Raw genomic sequence first — 15663 nt, 5'->3', positions numbered from 1 at the left:
AAAATGGGGGGGGGGGGGGTTACAATTTTTTTAATTTATTGGAAACCAGATCAGTGGAATGACATCAACTTGAGTACGCTTAGTTTTAGAGGCACAAGTTGAGTTTATGAACATTTTACTCAAGTGAAAATATTTATATTATAAAACCCTGATGAAAATATACTAAGTGTAGTATTATAGCAATAACAACAATAACTTTATTGCCAGAAATTGCAAGCTTACAAAATACTCTGAACTTAATCTACAAATGTACGAAAATATCAAATTTACAAGTCAAATGAACCACAAAATAGATAATGTAGAGAACTACAAAAAAAATTTCTGTCTAGGGTCACAAAAATAGTTCTTAGGAACTAGTCGAGCTTGTGGCCCCCCCAAAGAAGAACTCGGGGTGATTATGTGGTGTGTTGTTTCAGACTGTCAGCTTGGAAATTATTGATAAAAATTCATTTGACACAAGGAAAGTAAAGTGAGAACAGAAATAATAAACAAATCAAAGGTGTTATTTGAAATGTTGAAGCATCTCTTCTATGACATTACAATTACCTTCTGGTGTTGGTAGAACAGAGGATTGATTTGTTTGGATTTTTTTGACATTTTTGATACATATCATAAACCAGATTTAAACTGAATGCCTCCCGTAAGGGAATCACTAATTATGCAAATAACTCATTAAACTAAAAAAAACTATGGTAACAGGCTTTGTTTTTGGACAAGGGTGCTTTCTTAAGTTAATGTATGTGCCAAATTATATGGAATTTGAAGAGTGCATGATACTGCTTAATCACTGAATATCATTCATTATTCAAAATACATTAACAGATCTGGCTCAAAACCTAATCAGGTCTAGCCATTACCCTAAAGATTATATATTCCAAATTTCATTACAATTGAGCCAGCCGATTTTTAGAAAATGATGACACAGACACACACACACACAGACAGACAGACAGACAGACATTCCCCTTTTAATACCTCCCGTACCCTTGCGGGAGGTAATGACGCCATTTTATTGGACCGTTTATATATGTTATATCTTAATACTAGGTTTGAGTTTATTAGTCAATTACAAGTCATAGTTACATATGCTTCAGTACGTAGAAAACTATGAGTGACTTTTGAATGTACTTTTAAATCTCACCCGAAAAATGGAAAAACTCAGCTTGTATTTCTTTAATATTCTAAATAACTGTACATACCTTTCTATTAATATGTGAATCGCCACGGTATGGGTCCCCGTTGTCATACACCAATCGGATGACACCATCATAATATTCTAATTCATCACTGGGTTCACCAAGTTTCCATACAGTGCCACTGAAATACACATTTGATCACAAATTACAGTTTGATTTGTTGATTAAACTTTCCGGCAATTTTAACAACAGCACTGAAACACGTTTATGTTTTCACTACTTGTTCTAGACTCTGTAAGATTATAACTCAAATTAAAATAGATGTACAGTTTTTAACAACAGAAATATATTATGTAACCTAGACATACCCCTACCCAACACACATATTTATCCACCACATATTATATACACACATAAACACACTCACATACATCCCTACATCTACCCAACATCATGCACATTCATACATACGCACATACATACATACATACACACATACATACATACATACATACATACACACATACATATATACACACATACATACATACATACATACATACATACATACATACATACAGACAGACAGACAGAAAGACATACAGACAGACAGACAGACACACACACACACACACACACACACACACACACACACACACACACACACACACACACGTACACAAGGCTATGTATACAGAATTCAAACTTTACACACCTGTCTATATCTTTCTGGCATGCTGCAGCATTGACGTCACATCCGTCAATACCAGTGACTGGCTGACAAACATTAATATAGAATTCATAGTGACCTGAAGTGACAGTCAATGTTGATGAACTTAGCTTGCTCAGATCAAACGACAGTCCTATACAAATGTAAAATCAAACAATTTAAAGTTACACTGGCTGTATCTGGAACATTTTCAGTTTTCTTACCTAACCCTAACATACAAACGTTGATCATTGTCTACTCTCCCGAGATTTTAACAGTTACAAACCTCAGTTCCTAAACCAAGTTCATTGTCAACAAACTGATATCATGGTAGCATATACTATGATCTCCAGTTTTAGAATTACTGAGTGAGATTCATTCCACAGCAATTACTATCCATAGACATACACATAGTGTAGCTCTAGTATACATGATCAAGTTCATTGCCATAATACACACTACATGTATTTCCTGTTTTACAATGTAGTATAGTGAGATTCAGGCCACAGCAATTACTATCCATAGACATACATACTGCTGTAGTATACATGATCAAGTTCATTGCCAACAAATTGATGTAACACACTACATGTATTTTCTTTTTTTAACAATGTATTATAGTGAGATTCCTTCCACAGAAGTCACTATCCATAGACAGAAAAAACAACTCTGTAATACCTGCATCTTCATCTACAATTTTACAATCGTCTCCCGTCTTCTTGCTTAGTGGACAAGCTGCTGCAGTTCGCCATTCAAACTCATACACACATCCTCCTTCTGCTATGCGTATCAAAGACGGTCCACTCTCCAAATTACCTACGAGGATAATTATTTATTAATGAGTCACAATTTTCAAATTTGCCATTACTTTCTGCCATTTTTTGTTGATATTCCTGGTGCTGGTATAATTATATTATTCACCAATGTTTTTCTTCGTTCAGCCAGAAAATACGAATAACCTAAGGGGCTTTGTCACTACAAGTTGCTAGACAGAGACTGTCCTGACCAGAAACAATTCTTTTTTTTTGTCTTATATATCATTCAGTTGTAATTTTTATGCTTATGTTTAGAATTGTGGCTTATAGAGGAAGTTATAAAATAAGGAACATCCAACTTTATGCATACAAATCAGAGAGATTTGTGGGTAGCATATATTACAGTGTGTCGTCTATGTAGGGGACATAACTACATGTATACATGTACACTTACCTGGGGAGCAAATAAAAGTTATGACTGTTGTAATTTTTATGGAGTCGTGGCATATAGATCCTTCTGTGTACGTCAATTTGAGGTTGTTACCATCAATAACAGGTGAATCATGGTATTTGCCGAGACTTTTAACATCACTTGTACCTGTACAGAGATAAAATAAAAGTACTAACTGTAGTCAGAGAGTGTCTCAAAATATGAATGCCTTGAGTTGGTAGACTACTAAGTGTAAAGGGTACAGCACTGGTATCATTGGTATGCAGCAGGCCTGCTACAGCCCCGATGGAAGAGGCCTACTATAACAGTCCTGATGGAACTGGCATGCCATAATCCTAATGGATTAGGTCTAACAAAGGCCTGACAAAACATGTCTGCCTATCATAGGTCTGACAAGATAGGCCTGTAACAAGTCTGACTGGTCATGACATGAATGTCTTAAAGTTGAACGATCAAGATAAATGATCCCTGGCCAATGACATTTGTGCAAAACTGAAGTTCAGCGATTTTTCAAGTAAATACATTCTGTTTTCATTAGAGGCATTCTGATATTAACTTGTACCAGTAGTTGAGCTCCTAGTTTTATTGAGGTTCAAATCAGCAGTAGAATTTGATGATTAACCTGATATACATATAAGCTTACTCTTCAAAATCACTACCATTTTCAATATTGTTGTTATACACGACACCTACACAAACAGCTCAATTTCTCCATTGAACATGGTAAAGTCGTCATTAAATAAGATTCATCACTCTAAGATAAATTCTGATGAGTATCAAAGTCAGAACTACTGTTGCTTACTACTAAACTGAGATGAAACACTGCCCTCTATAATGTCATAACCCCCAAACAGGAGAACAATTGGGCAGTTTAACTGTAAGTTCATGGCTGCTTGGGTCAGTCACCAATCACCTGTTTTGACTCCTTTTTCTCACTTATCATGCAATTTTGAATTGTTAGCTTTGCATCTACTGGTTAAGAGACATCTACAGAACAATTTTCAAAGTTGTGGTATGGGGCATTTAGAATCACCTTTCGTGATGACGTAAAGTTGGCAAAGTGTGCAGGGCGTGCTCAAGATTTCTCGATCACATTACCTAAGATGTTATAATAGGTATATGACATTGTTCTGTCCCTCTGTTGCTACCTAAAAAGTTTGCAGTTGAAAATGAAAAGTGGTTCTTACCAGTGACACATCCAGCTGATCCTGCAGGGCAGTTAGGTGTAGAAGGGTCACTAGATAACACATCCCCACATACATTTAAGAAATATCTTCCATTGTCATTTTGTTCATCTTCTGCCCTCTCATCCACTGCTTCCCAGTTTGTTCCTTCTGTTCTGACGAGCTGCGACAGATCATAGCGCCTTTTACCATTATTGCTGGTAACCCGACACTGACTGTCTCTGGAATGATCTGGGCAGGCATGCTGAGTGTGCCACTCAAAGAAATAACTACAATCATCTTCAGTCACAAAACGGGGTGAGCCAATACCTGAATAATGCAACAATGACGATAATTAATACATGCATACATCAACTACAACTTGTCCACTTTCCTCAAATAACAAAAGTCTAAGCCCCATTGCAATACAAATTCATACGGTGAGCGTTCTCATGAGCCGTGCAATTTGTAAGGTAATAAGTACTTAGGATCATAATGTGTATGGTCATGACTATTTTTCGAAAATTTCATGATCGACATGACGAATAAAGTTATTATTTTTATTATGTTCAATTTTAAATTATTACTTGAAGTAAAAATTTGTATGCTGACACTACATTTTATTTAATTCATTTTAACTGAGAATAGGTTAGAGTTTACTTTAACAAAGTATTCACAGTAAAAGTTTGAAGTTTATTGCTAAGGCATATTTCTACATTAAATGACAATGTATTATGTACATACCTGCTGTTTGGTTACAAACAAAAGTAATTATAGATGTTCTCTGGAAGTCATTGTGATTGCATACAGAGCCATGTTGGTATATCAACACCAGCTCCCCATCAGAGTACCTGAACAAAATTGATATAGTGTAAGTTTGACAATTTGATTTAACTTAGATACATCACTATAATCATTCTCAAAGTGAGTGGGGTTTTTTTCTATCCGTAAACAACATTTGGTGACGTAAGTTCTCACAGAGGTTGGATTTGAAAATAGGTTGGCATGGAAGTCTCCTGAAACCATCCTTAACTGAGCTTGTTCAGTGTGTGGGAGCACATGACTCTCTAGCACTAACGGTTCTACATAATTATGCAAATATTCTTAAACCCCCAATATTTGAATCCCCTCTTTTCAATTACTACTATTTTATCAGAGAGCGCCCCAAAAAGATTGCTAAGTATTTTTTAATAAGGCCTGAAAAAAAATTGTTTGGTTTCAGTTACTCAACCCCACCTAGATTTTCACTGTCTGTCCTAAACATTTTTTTTTATATATTGAAGAAAAAAATAAAACCCAAAAATTGTGAAGTGTCACCAGAAATAGTGGATGCGGAAACTGACATCAACTAAAAAAGACAATAAAAAACTGTTCTTCCAATCTGTAATGGCTGTACATGTACATCTGATAAGAAGAAATAAATAACACAGAGTCCATTTGGGAAAACAATGGAAAATCTGAGCTAGACACTAAAACATGAAAAAAACATATATTAAAATAAAATAAAAAATCTACCTACCCCACATATTCTAAAATTAAGTGTAACCGGAACCACACAATTTTTTTTTTATTTGGCCTAACCCAAAAGGCTTTCAAACTTAAGAAGATATTTTTGTTATATGAAACAACAGCTGGCCTACCTAAGTATTCTTCCAGAGTTTTTACCAATTGGTGTACCCCAGGTACCTTCACTGAGGGTTTGACAGATAGCAATATCATTGTCATTGTCTTCCTGTCCATCACCATTACAATCCATATGAACAGTACCACAAACATTTATATAGTATACGTAATCCTTGTCATCTGACCCTATGCCTTCAGCCGTGTACTTTTCAAGTGCATCTAAAAAAATAAGGAGAGAATTACATACAGCTGATAGAGAGAACAGTAGCCAGGGAGGTTTATATCGCCACGGAAATAAATCAGTCAATTGATTAATATTACACGAAAAATAAGTTTTATTTCACCACAAAAATTAATCATTCAATCAATCAATCAATCATTCAACTAAATAATCAATCAATCAATCGATTGATCAACCAATTACATGCTTGCTGCACCCTGTGGTCACATTAGAACTACTTACTTGGATCTTTTGTCAAAGGTGAAAGGTCAATATCTATGCCATGGTTGTCTTGTGTAAAGCCACACACGTCACCTTTAGCAACCACATATTCAGTTTTACAAGCATACTCTGTATTCCATTCAATTTCATACTGACAGTTGATACTGGATAACATCCGAGGATCACTTCCCTAGAAACAAAACAAAACAAAACAATGTGCATATTCTGGAATGTCGTGTACATGTAAAGTGCATTATCTCTGTGATTTCAGAGTGAGGATGCTTTAAGTATTTCATTACGGTAACTCTATTTCTTTTTCTGTTTTCTCATAATCCAACTGACCCAAATTTACAGCTCCAGCATCAAAGCAAGTTTTTTTTTCTGCCGCCTAATATTTTGTGGAACAGCGCCCTCTTTGGCAAGAATAAGCAAGTGTCTGGACTGTCAACATAAATGACATCATCGTTATTGGCGTATGGTCGATCACAGAACACAAATTGTTAACATGATCAGTATTTGAACACGGAAGTAGCACGAAACATCAAACAAAGTTCTGTTTCTTGTACGATTTCGTATTAGAGATATAAAATTTTCTTATTCAGTCACTACTGCTCATATAGTTTCTGTCCAAAATTATCTCAAATTTGATCTCATGGACTTCAAAGGGGAGAGACAATATAACTATGCTGGTGTCCCGAGATTAACGTAGTTTTAAAAAATTTAGAGAATATTGAATTTAACGATCAAAGTGATGCTTCTCTGAAATCACAAGTAATTGTAGGTTATGCAAAACTCTAAAAATGACTCCCTGGAACCAACAGTTTAGAAAAATGTATCTATTTCCTGGAGTGGTGTTCCCCTTTGGTAGAAATCTGTAAAAAGACACAACTGTCCAAGAAAATGAAAATAACGTCTTAATACAACATGGTACTGGAACCATTTAATGTAGCATGCACAAACCAAGGTTGACACGTTCAAACAGAAAATACTAGGTGACTTTACGATAACAAGTCGAACAGGGTCATTTCAGTCACACATACTTTCTTTTGCTGAGAGAAGTAAAACATTTAAATAATATATGATAATATCGGTAATATATATATATATATATAGACAAAATGTATACTCGTGTTTCCATGGTAACTTACTCCTCCTCTTAAGTTTTCATCTTGAGGACATACAAACGATATTGTCACTTGTGGTTTCTGACCGTTACATTCTCCAAGACTAGAATTTGAGGGCGCCTCATAATGCAGAGTCAATGTTTTATTATTCACAAGCTTTAAAGCTGACGCTGTCGATGGCACTCCCATGGTATTTGCTTTATCTGTGCTTGTATCGACAAGACAGGCTGCTGAACCCTCGGCACAGTTCTTTGTGGCACCATCTGTTTAACAGATTACCAGTAAAATATCAAACATTTATGATATAAAATAAACAAATAAGATATGAAAATATTAGATATATGATGTAATATGTAACTTGAGCAATGGCAGATATATGAGATTTAGTATTTACATGTATTTACATCTACAACTCTAGCATGCCATACATGTATATATCTACATCATTTTTTTTTCATATTTAAAAAAAAAAATATTTGATACTTGCTCAATGGCAGATACGTGAGAGCTGTACTTTATTTACAGCCCCAGTAGGTGTAATTTGAACCATTTTTGCAAATTTTGTTCTTATCTTAAATTTATTCATGTTGTTTTTACTTGTTTATGCAGGTGTAATGCCTAATGACATGAGGGTTGGGAGGTACAGTGTAGTGTAGTGAACAGGCTAATTTGCATAAGTGAACAGGCTAATTTGCATAAGTTATTTTAAACCTGTACTAACTGTAACTGGGGTATCCCTTTTTTGGTCAGACAACCAATAATGTATTCACTGGACATCGTTACAATACCAATAATCAGACATCGTACATGTCAAGTAGAGGTCAATTTTATCTTATTGTAATAAGTTGAAATTGTGATTCATTGGGTGTTGACTTTTATCAAATATAAATTCAAATATGAAAAATCAATTTCATTAGATTTATTGTGTGTAGATACTCAAATCTGTTTACACACATCTGATTCAATATAGTTCACAGTGTGCAATATTATGATTAAGTCAATTATATATTTAACAAAACACTTTTAAAAAATGTTTCAGTTGCAGCTAGTGCAATAATGAGACTTTTGTAGAGGAATAATAAGTCTTAGGGGCCTCAATCTGTTCTGTTATCAGAATCTAAAGACAAAGTTTATATACAAATAATACAATGTTTATTGTTGGATAGTTTTACAGGCTTGGTGTAATACCAAGGATCAGATCTGTGTGTATACAAGTATACTAATCAATAGGGGTAGCATATGTAGTTGAGATACATGTATAAAAAATGCCTTCGCACAATTTTTTTTAATGAGAGCACTGCTCAAAAAGGCAGTTATATAGTAAGCTGCAATTGAAACTGATCTGCATATGATTGACTTGACTAGAAGCACATTTTGACTATTTAATTTATTAGTACATCAGATATCAATATTTCTATAACTACATTACCTGTTTCTGGTGTTATATCTCGACATACATTGATATAGAAATCCCCATCGTCTTCCGAGTCAACAAAATATCCTCCTGCTGTTTTGATCAAAGGTGTCAAGTCTCTCTTATTGTGATATTCATCATATACATAACACTTCACTTCTTGTTTGGCAGGTCTACTGAGTAATTTACAGGCCGCGGTGGTAAACCATTCAAAGTAGTATGTACAGCCACTTGCCTCTATGAATTCTGGTGAACCCTGTAAAATTATCAAATGGAAACATGATTGCTTTCCTGTTAGAACTGCACTTTGTACATGTATGCAAACGCTTTGTACATGCATGCATGCACACATGCGTGCGTGTGTGTGTGTGTGTGTGTGTGTGTGTGTGTGTGTGTGTGTGTGTGTGTGTGTGTGTACATGTGGCACAACAAAAATTGTTGCCTATCATTAGAGGGCAGACTTCATCAAATGGCAAGCCAGAATAAATATAGTACTATGCTGCAATATTATATAAACAACCACGGTGATACTCACCAAAGTTTTACCACATCTGAAACTGATAGTAGTGGTAGTGAATTCTTCATGAATTCCAGGTAAATCACATGTTGGTCCTTTAAAATCCAGTCTAAACCCTCCCTTGGTGCTGTCTTCCTCCTGGGTAAAGGTCACCTCTTCTGCATTCCCAATGTTTGAAAATCCGTTGACGTCTTCCTTACACACTGTACTTCCCTGACATCCATCATAGACTTCCGAGATAAATGTTTTACAAACACCAATATGATAAACAGTATTCTTATCTCCAGGCGGGAAAACATTCCAGGTCCTACATAGTACATAAAAAAACATACAATATCAAATGGCAATGTGGAATCTCGATAGTCAAGTTACATTTATTGGCTAGAGTGGATGGCATGGAATCTGCAAGTTGTTGCAGTTTTAACCTCACTCCTATCATTTACTGTATACCTAGGATATTTTCGGCACTAGGCTAGAAAATTTTCCAATTTCATAATGTTCAGCTAGTTCTGAAAGACAAATTTTTACTAATTACCAGACATATGTGAGTTACATACAGTAGCCCAATCCACACCTTGATCACATAAAAGGGAGATAAAAACACACAAAATATACCAACTTGGCTATTTTATGTCAATCAATGCACAACCAGAATCTAGGAATATGACATACAATGTACCCTACATTTTGGTCAATTGTAACATACAGTACAGGAACAGATGGTCTGTCAATTACATTCATGTACAAATGATTTGTTGTTTATGGAAAGGCAAGCTGTGAAGTCTAAAGTATATACATGTAACCATGATAATACAAACATCATGCACCACCAACTACATGTAATTCACAATATGCCCAAAGCTTTTTTGTTGTCCTATAGAAAAGTCACTTATTATATATACAATGACTGTACACATGTATATTCTGTTATTATATTTGTTAATTCTCTTGTTTTCTTGGAGGTATTTGTGCACAACTAAGTATAAGTTGGGAGAGAGGATTAAATTATATATGTTAACATTTATATATGTAATAATACATACATACATACATACATACATACATACATACATACATACATACATACATACATACATACATACATACATACATACATACATACGTACGTACGTATGTACATACATACATACATAGACATACATACATACATACATACATACATACATACATACACACACACACACACACACACACACACACACACACACACAAACCACGAATTCCATCGGGAATAGATTGCTACAATATTGAAGTACATTGTAAAAACTAAATTTGCTAAGGCACTGCTTTTTTGTATATTGCCTGTGGACATGATGACCTACAAGGATTCACATTGACCTGAAATTGGCCTGTATGTTTGGGACTGAAACACTGGCAAGACAGAATGTGTATATTAAGGTATGTAATGATGTATGTCTGGTAGTGTAACACATATTCATAAACTTTTGTTTGGGTAAAACTACCCCTTTCACTTTAGTTATGTGGTGAGAGTTGAAGGAAAATGTTTGACCAGGTCTGTTTTCAAATACTCTTCTCAAAGGTTATTCAGCATGGACGGCTTGACATGTGTTTCAGCACATGATCATTGTGGATGGGCTTTATTGGGACAACTCCTAGACTGGACAGATAGTTTGCTAAGGTCTGGCAACTCCTGTAACAGAGGAGGGAGATCTCTTGGAAAATTTGCAACGCTTTCCATGTCATGCAGTATAATTTTGGTAGGAAACCCTGGTAAAGTGCCTGAGGAACTCAGCTATGTTTTACCTACTTACATGTACTGCCTTTACCAAAAACACTGCTGGAAATGAGACTGGTCCAGACTAGAAGTGGGTCCAGTCCCAGACTAGAACTTCTATTAGAAGTGGGACTGGTCCTAGACTAGAAATGGGACCTGTCCCAGATTGGATTTTTAGCAAAACTGGGAGTCTCACTAGCAGTTTATGGTCCTAGCTTGAGGTTTGAGCTACCCTTACATAGCTGAACTGTAAATTAATAATACTTAGTTGACCTTTCTATTGATAGGAATTGACCTACCCGCATACAACTTTATGAACTTCACACAGTTTGTTTGCCATGATTTCAAAGCCAACACTGAGAGGTAGAAATCTACACTACAACACCATACATGTAACTGTGGTCAGGAACCACTTCAAAATGAGTTTGGAACTCTACTACAGATTTTATGAACTCTGTTAAATTATGTACCCGCCTACTCTACAATCACACAGCGATATTATCATATATGCTTTTTGCTGTACACAATTCAATTCTTGAGAATTATTATGTGAAACTATATGACTGGGAAAAAACTAGACAAGTGGGCAATGCAAGAGTTTCATTTTTGTTTTCAACCACTTGCAATCTCTACACCCACTTCTTTTCAATCCACACATATGATACATGTACAGTACAGTACCAAAGGAAATATGCACAATGTCAATAGACTTAAAATGTTGATAATGAATGATTTTAAATTTCAGAGATGAAAAACATATATTTACACAATTTCAAATCTACAGTTTACATTTTATGAGTTTACTTATATATTTTTCAACATTTTCTCATATCTTACTCTAGATGTTTTGAGTGTTATCACATCAGGCAGCTCTTGACATCATGGTTATACCAGGACACCCTGAGTCTGAGTACATACGTGTACGGTGACAGTAATTTAGCAAACTCTACTTTGAACAATGAAAGTCGTCAAAACCCAAAATCTTGTACATTTTGCCATTTTTTAGAGCGACAAACATGTTTTCAAATTTCAGCATGTGTGTGTGTGTGTGTGTGTGTGTGTGTGTGTGTGTGTGTGTGTGTGATATGTCATATATTGCTCCTTTTTAACAGAGTAACTAGAAAAGAAGCATGCCATCTATCAACATTTTCTTGTGCCCTGACTTGCAATGTTTGCAATTATTGTTGGCAAACTGAAATTATTGGAAATAACACACATCATTGAAACCAAGGTTAAATCAGAAGTCTGGCCATAATAACAGTACAAGTCTGTTAGTTTTCTTATCAAAGTGACAATATTGTAGATATATAAGAATTTAGTATAGGCAATGTCGTACATGTACATAAGACTTCCTCATTTTGGGCATTTCAGTGATTTGACCATCACCGTCATCGTCACGTGTTTTTGTGGACAAATACATTGAAATTGATGTCATTGTCTATGATGTAACTAATACTAACACAATGTAAATCAGGAAACACACTAAACTCCTCAAAATGCAGAAATATTTCTGACATATTCACGTCTGTGTGCATTTATCCGTTTCCTGCTTTGGTTGCTTGTTGATGAATTGCAGTGTCCCGTTCATTCTTCATTGATTGATCGCGAAGAGTGCAGTCGACTCTCGAGTTGTCGGACTTTTTACATCATGCGCGACAAACGTCAAAAGACTACCACTATTATTCTAACATGCGTATTGCGAATCTTCAAGTAGACGGTACCCGGAGCCGACAGTGCGGGCAGGTGGGGGAGGGGCTCGCCGAGCCCATGTCACACAATTAACCGAACTAATGTATGTCGGTCTTGCGATATATAACGAACGGCGTAACGCATAAAAATTAAACGTAAACGCATTCATTGACGAACAAAAACAACTAGTCTAAACTTACCATGGTTGGAGTGGAGAGAGATCGTAGTCCCCAACTTTACAATTTACCAGATCATTGCTTTCAACGTGCAATGTCAAAAAAGTCAACACAATCAGAAGTTTCAAGAAATAAACTCGAGATAGTTCTGCAGGTTTGCGGAACTCCGCCATGTTGTACATGTATTGTAAGCGCAGACGCACTGATGATGTCAGCTGTCAGATCACATGACGATCATGAGTTCAATGGTCATACCGTGGGGTCATTCTAAGGTCAGTGAAAATCACTGCCATGCCGTCATCACCACCACACAACATGTGCGACATATTGAGTACAATCTGATCTAGTGAATACGGCTCGATTGCTTTATTTACCTCTATATCGTTCGTTCATTATGACAAGCCATGTGTTGCCATTCTCAATAAAACCTCATTTTTAGTGGTCTGACCCATTTTCGTGCATAAAATCACATTTGTATTCGTAGATTTCATGTTTTATTAAACTACTATAAACACTTTAATGGTTGGCGTGTACAGATAACTGTTTTGAATTTAATCGGGATGGTTCTAAATTGCGGACACATGAGTAATATATTTGTAGAAATGAGTTGGTTTGCACAATCTCTGGACCATGGGTAGGTCTGGATGGATGGAATTGATTGGGAAATGCCATTTATCGTCATAGGATTCACTTGCAACTATTCTTTTGTGGTGTTTTTCTTTTCTTTTCATTTTTTTTGTACTTAAATTGTAATAATTGCAAAATGAAAGAAGAATATGGAATTTCAAACATCAATAATACCACAAAGGAACACTTTTTGGAACACGTGTAGTTCACCAAGAAATGGACCAAAGGCAATGATAAACAAGACTCAAAGCTCAGAACTTACAAATTGTTACACAATAAGATACAGACAGCCAATTAAAAATAGAGAGGAAGTTGGTTTAATTTCAAGAATTAGACTGAGCTCACATGATCTACAAATTGAAATTGGAAGACATAAAAGACCAAAAATAGAGATAGAAAACAGATTATGTAACACCTTTCCAGGGTCTGAGCCTTCATTTATGAAGTTGATCCTTATAATGGAAGAAGAAGACCTGCAATATGACAGAAGATGAAATACACTTCATATTTTATATTGAGAGACAACAAATGTATACCAGACTAATTGCAATCGATGGTCTAGGCAATTTCAAAGAACTAGACAATGAAACAAAATTTATTACTCTGACTTTTTAACTCTGATCAAAGACACATACTTATGGCACTGACAACTTTCATAAAATCAGCGCTTATCAAACAGAAAATATTCTGCAGAGTTAAAAGATATTATGTATTACATTTATCTCACCTAAAGTTTAAACTTTCGTATAAACCTTATTTAACTATTATTACTGTAGTTTATATATTTACTAGTTTGTTTTAGCACCAAATACTTATTGCAGGAAATCTAATAACGAAGAATTGTAGTTTTCTTAACGGATGCAATTCTATTCTATTCTATTCTATTCTATTCTATTCTATTCTATTCTATTCTATTCTATTCTATTCTATTCTATTCTATTCTATTCTATTCTATTCTATTCTATAAACTGGGACTATCTCTCCAATGACAGCAAACTGCCGCCAACACAGCAATGGGAAGAAATCAAAATGTTGTAAAATGTACATTGTTTCCTTCATAAGGAATCTACACATTAAGAACTGTCTTCATACATAAACAACGTCTATATGCATCCGATAATTGACTGAACCGAACACAGGCCGATGGCAAGGTAGTGTAGTTTATAAGTTTGTGTTGATGTGAGGGTTACGTTACCTGCAAGCAGCGTGTGTCTATATCCCGTGTCAACTCACAGGGGACCCAGGAACCGTGTGACAAACAAAACAAAACAAAACAAAACAAAACAAAACAAAACAAAACAAAACAAAACAAAACAAAACAAAACAAAACAAAACAAAACAAAACAAAACAAACAAACAAACAAACAAACAAACAAACAAACAAACAAACAAACAAAACAAACAAACAAACAAACAAACAAACAAACAAACAAACAAATAAATAAATAAATAAATAAATAAATAAATAAATAAATAAATAAATAAATAAATATGCTATCAAATAAATGACAAATGAACAAGCAAACGAACGTCAAGTATAGGGACAAATAAAATAATTAAAGAAACCAGCAAATAAACAGATAATCATGGGGGTATACTAGATATGTTTTTTTTTTCTGTACCCATCACTATAAAACACATGTTATAGTAGTACCTTGTTTTCCCGGAAATTTTGGTCCGGTTTTTCGCTCATAGTTTCTTGAATAAACTTATGGATTAGAAAGTTTACATTTCACAAAAACATATGAATTTTTATGTCACAGTGCTATAAATAACGATAGAAGAACAATTGGCAAGGTCTTTATGTAATATTCCTGTCAAGAATTGATAAAGTGGGTAGATTTGACCCAGTCTGAGCGTTTTCCTACAGTATATGCCACTATGTATTTTCAGCAGAAACCCGAATATCCTTGTACTGTGCGCCCTCATCGATCACACTATATATTATATAGGGCTAACCATTCGTTGACGTGTTAGTGTGAAGCCGAGCTCGGTAACCACAATAGGGCTTGAAATTGGCCATATTTGTTTACATGTAAACATGACGGTTTTCTCTATTAGCCGTTCAAGTGCTACAAACC

General features: G+C 35.1%; 1 protein-coding gene across 1 annotated transcript in view; it reads right to left on the bottom strand.

Moving 5' to 3' along the window:
* Positions 1-13151, bottom strand: part of LOC144432953 (cation-independent mannose-6-phosphate receptor-like) — a 47044-nt gene extending 33893 nt beyond the window's left edge. Inside the window, exons 1-12 of the mRNA XM_078121266.1 lie at positions 12980-13151; positions 9353-9641; positions 8833-9073; positions 7428-7666; positions 6301-6469; positions 5855-6056; positions 4959-5065; positions 4239-4544; positions 3055-3198; positions 2524-2661; positions 1852-1999; positions 1200-1317 (exon numbers count right to left, since the gene is read on the bottom strand). Of these exons, the coding sequence (XP_077977392.1) occupies positions 1200-1317; positions 1852-1999; positions 2524-2661; positions 3055-3198; positions 4239-4544; positions 4959-5065; positions 5855-6056; positions 6301-6469; positions 7428-7666; positions 8833-9073; positions 9353-9641; positions 12980-13137 (2259 nt within the window). The 5' untranslated portion in view covers positions 13138-13151. The remainder of the gene's footprint in view (positions 1-1199; positions 1318-1851; positions 2000-2523; positions 2662-3054; positions 3199-4238; positions 4545-4958; positions 5066-5854; positions 6057-6300; positions 6470-7427; positions 7667-8832; positions 9074-9352; positions 9642-12979) is intronic.
* Positions 13152-15663: the final 2512 nt, after the last annotated feature.

This window comes from Glandiceps talaboti, chromosome 3 (genome assembly GCF_964340395.1).
Source record: "Glandiceps talaboti chromosome 3, keGlaTala1.1, whole genome shotgun sequence".
In the NCBI taxonomy this organism is placed as follows: domain Eukaryota; kingdom Metazoa; phylum Hemichordata; class Enteropneusta; family Spengelidae; genus Glandiceps; species Glandiceps talaboti.
This window is presented reverse-complemented; position numbering and strand designations above follow the sequence as displayed.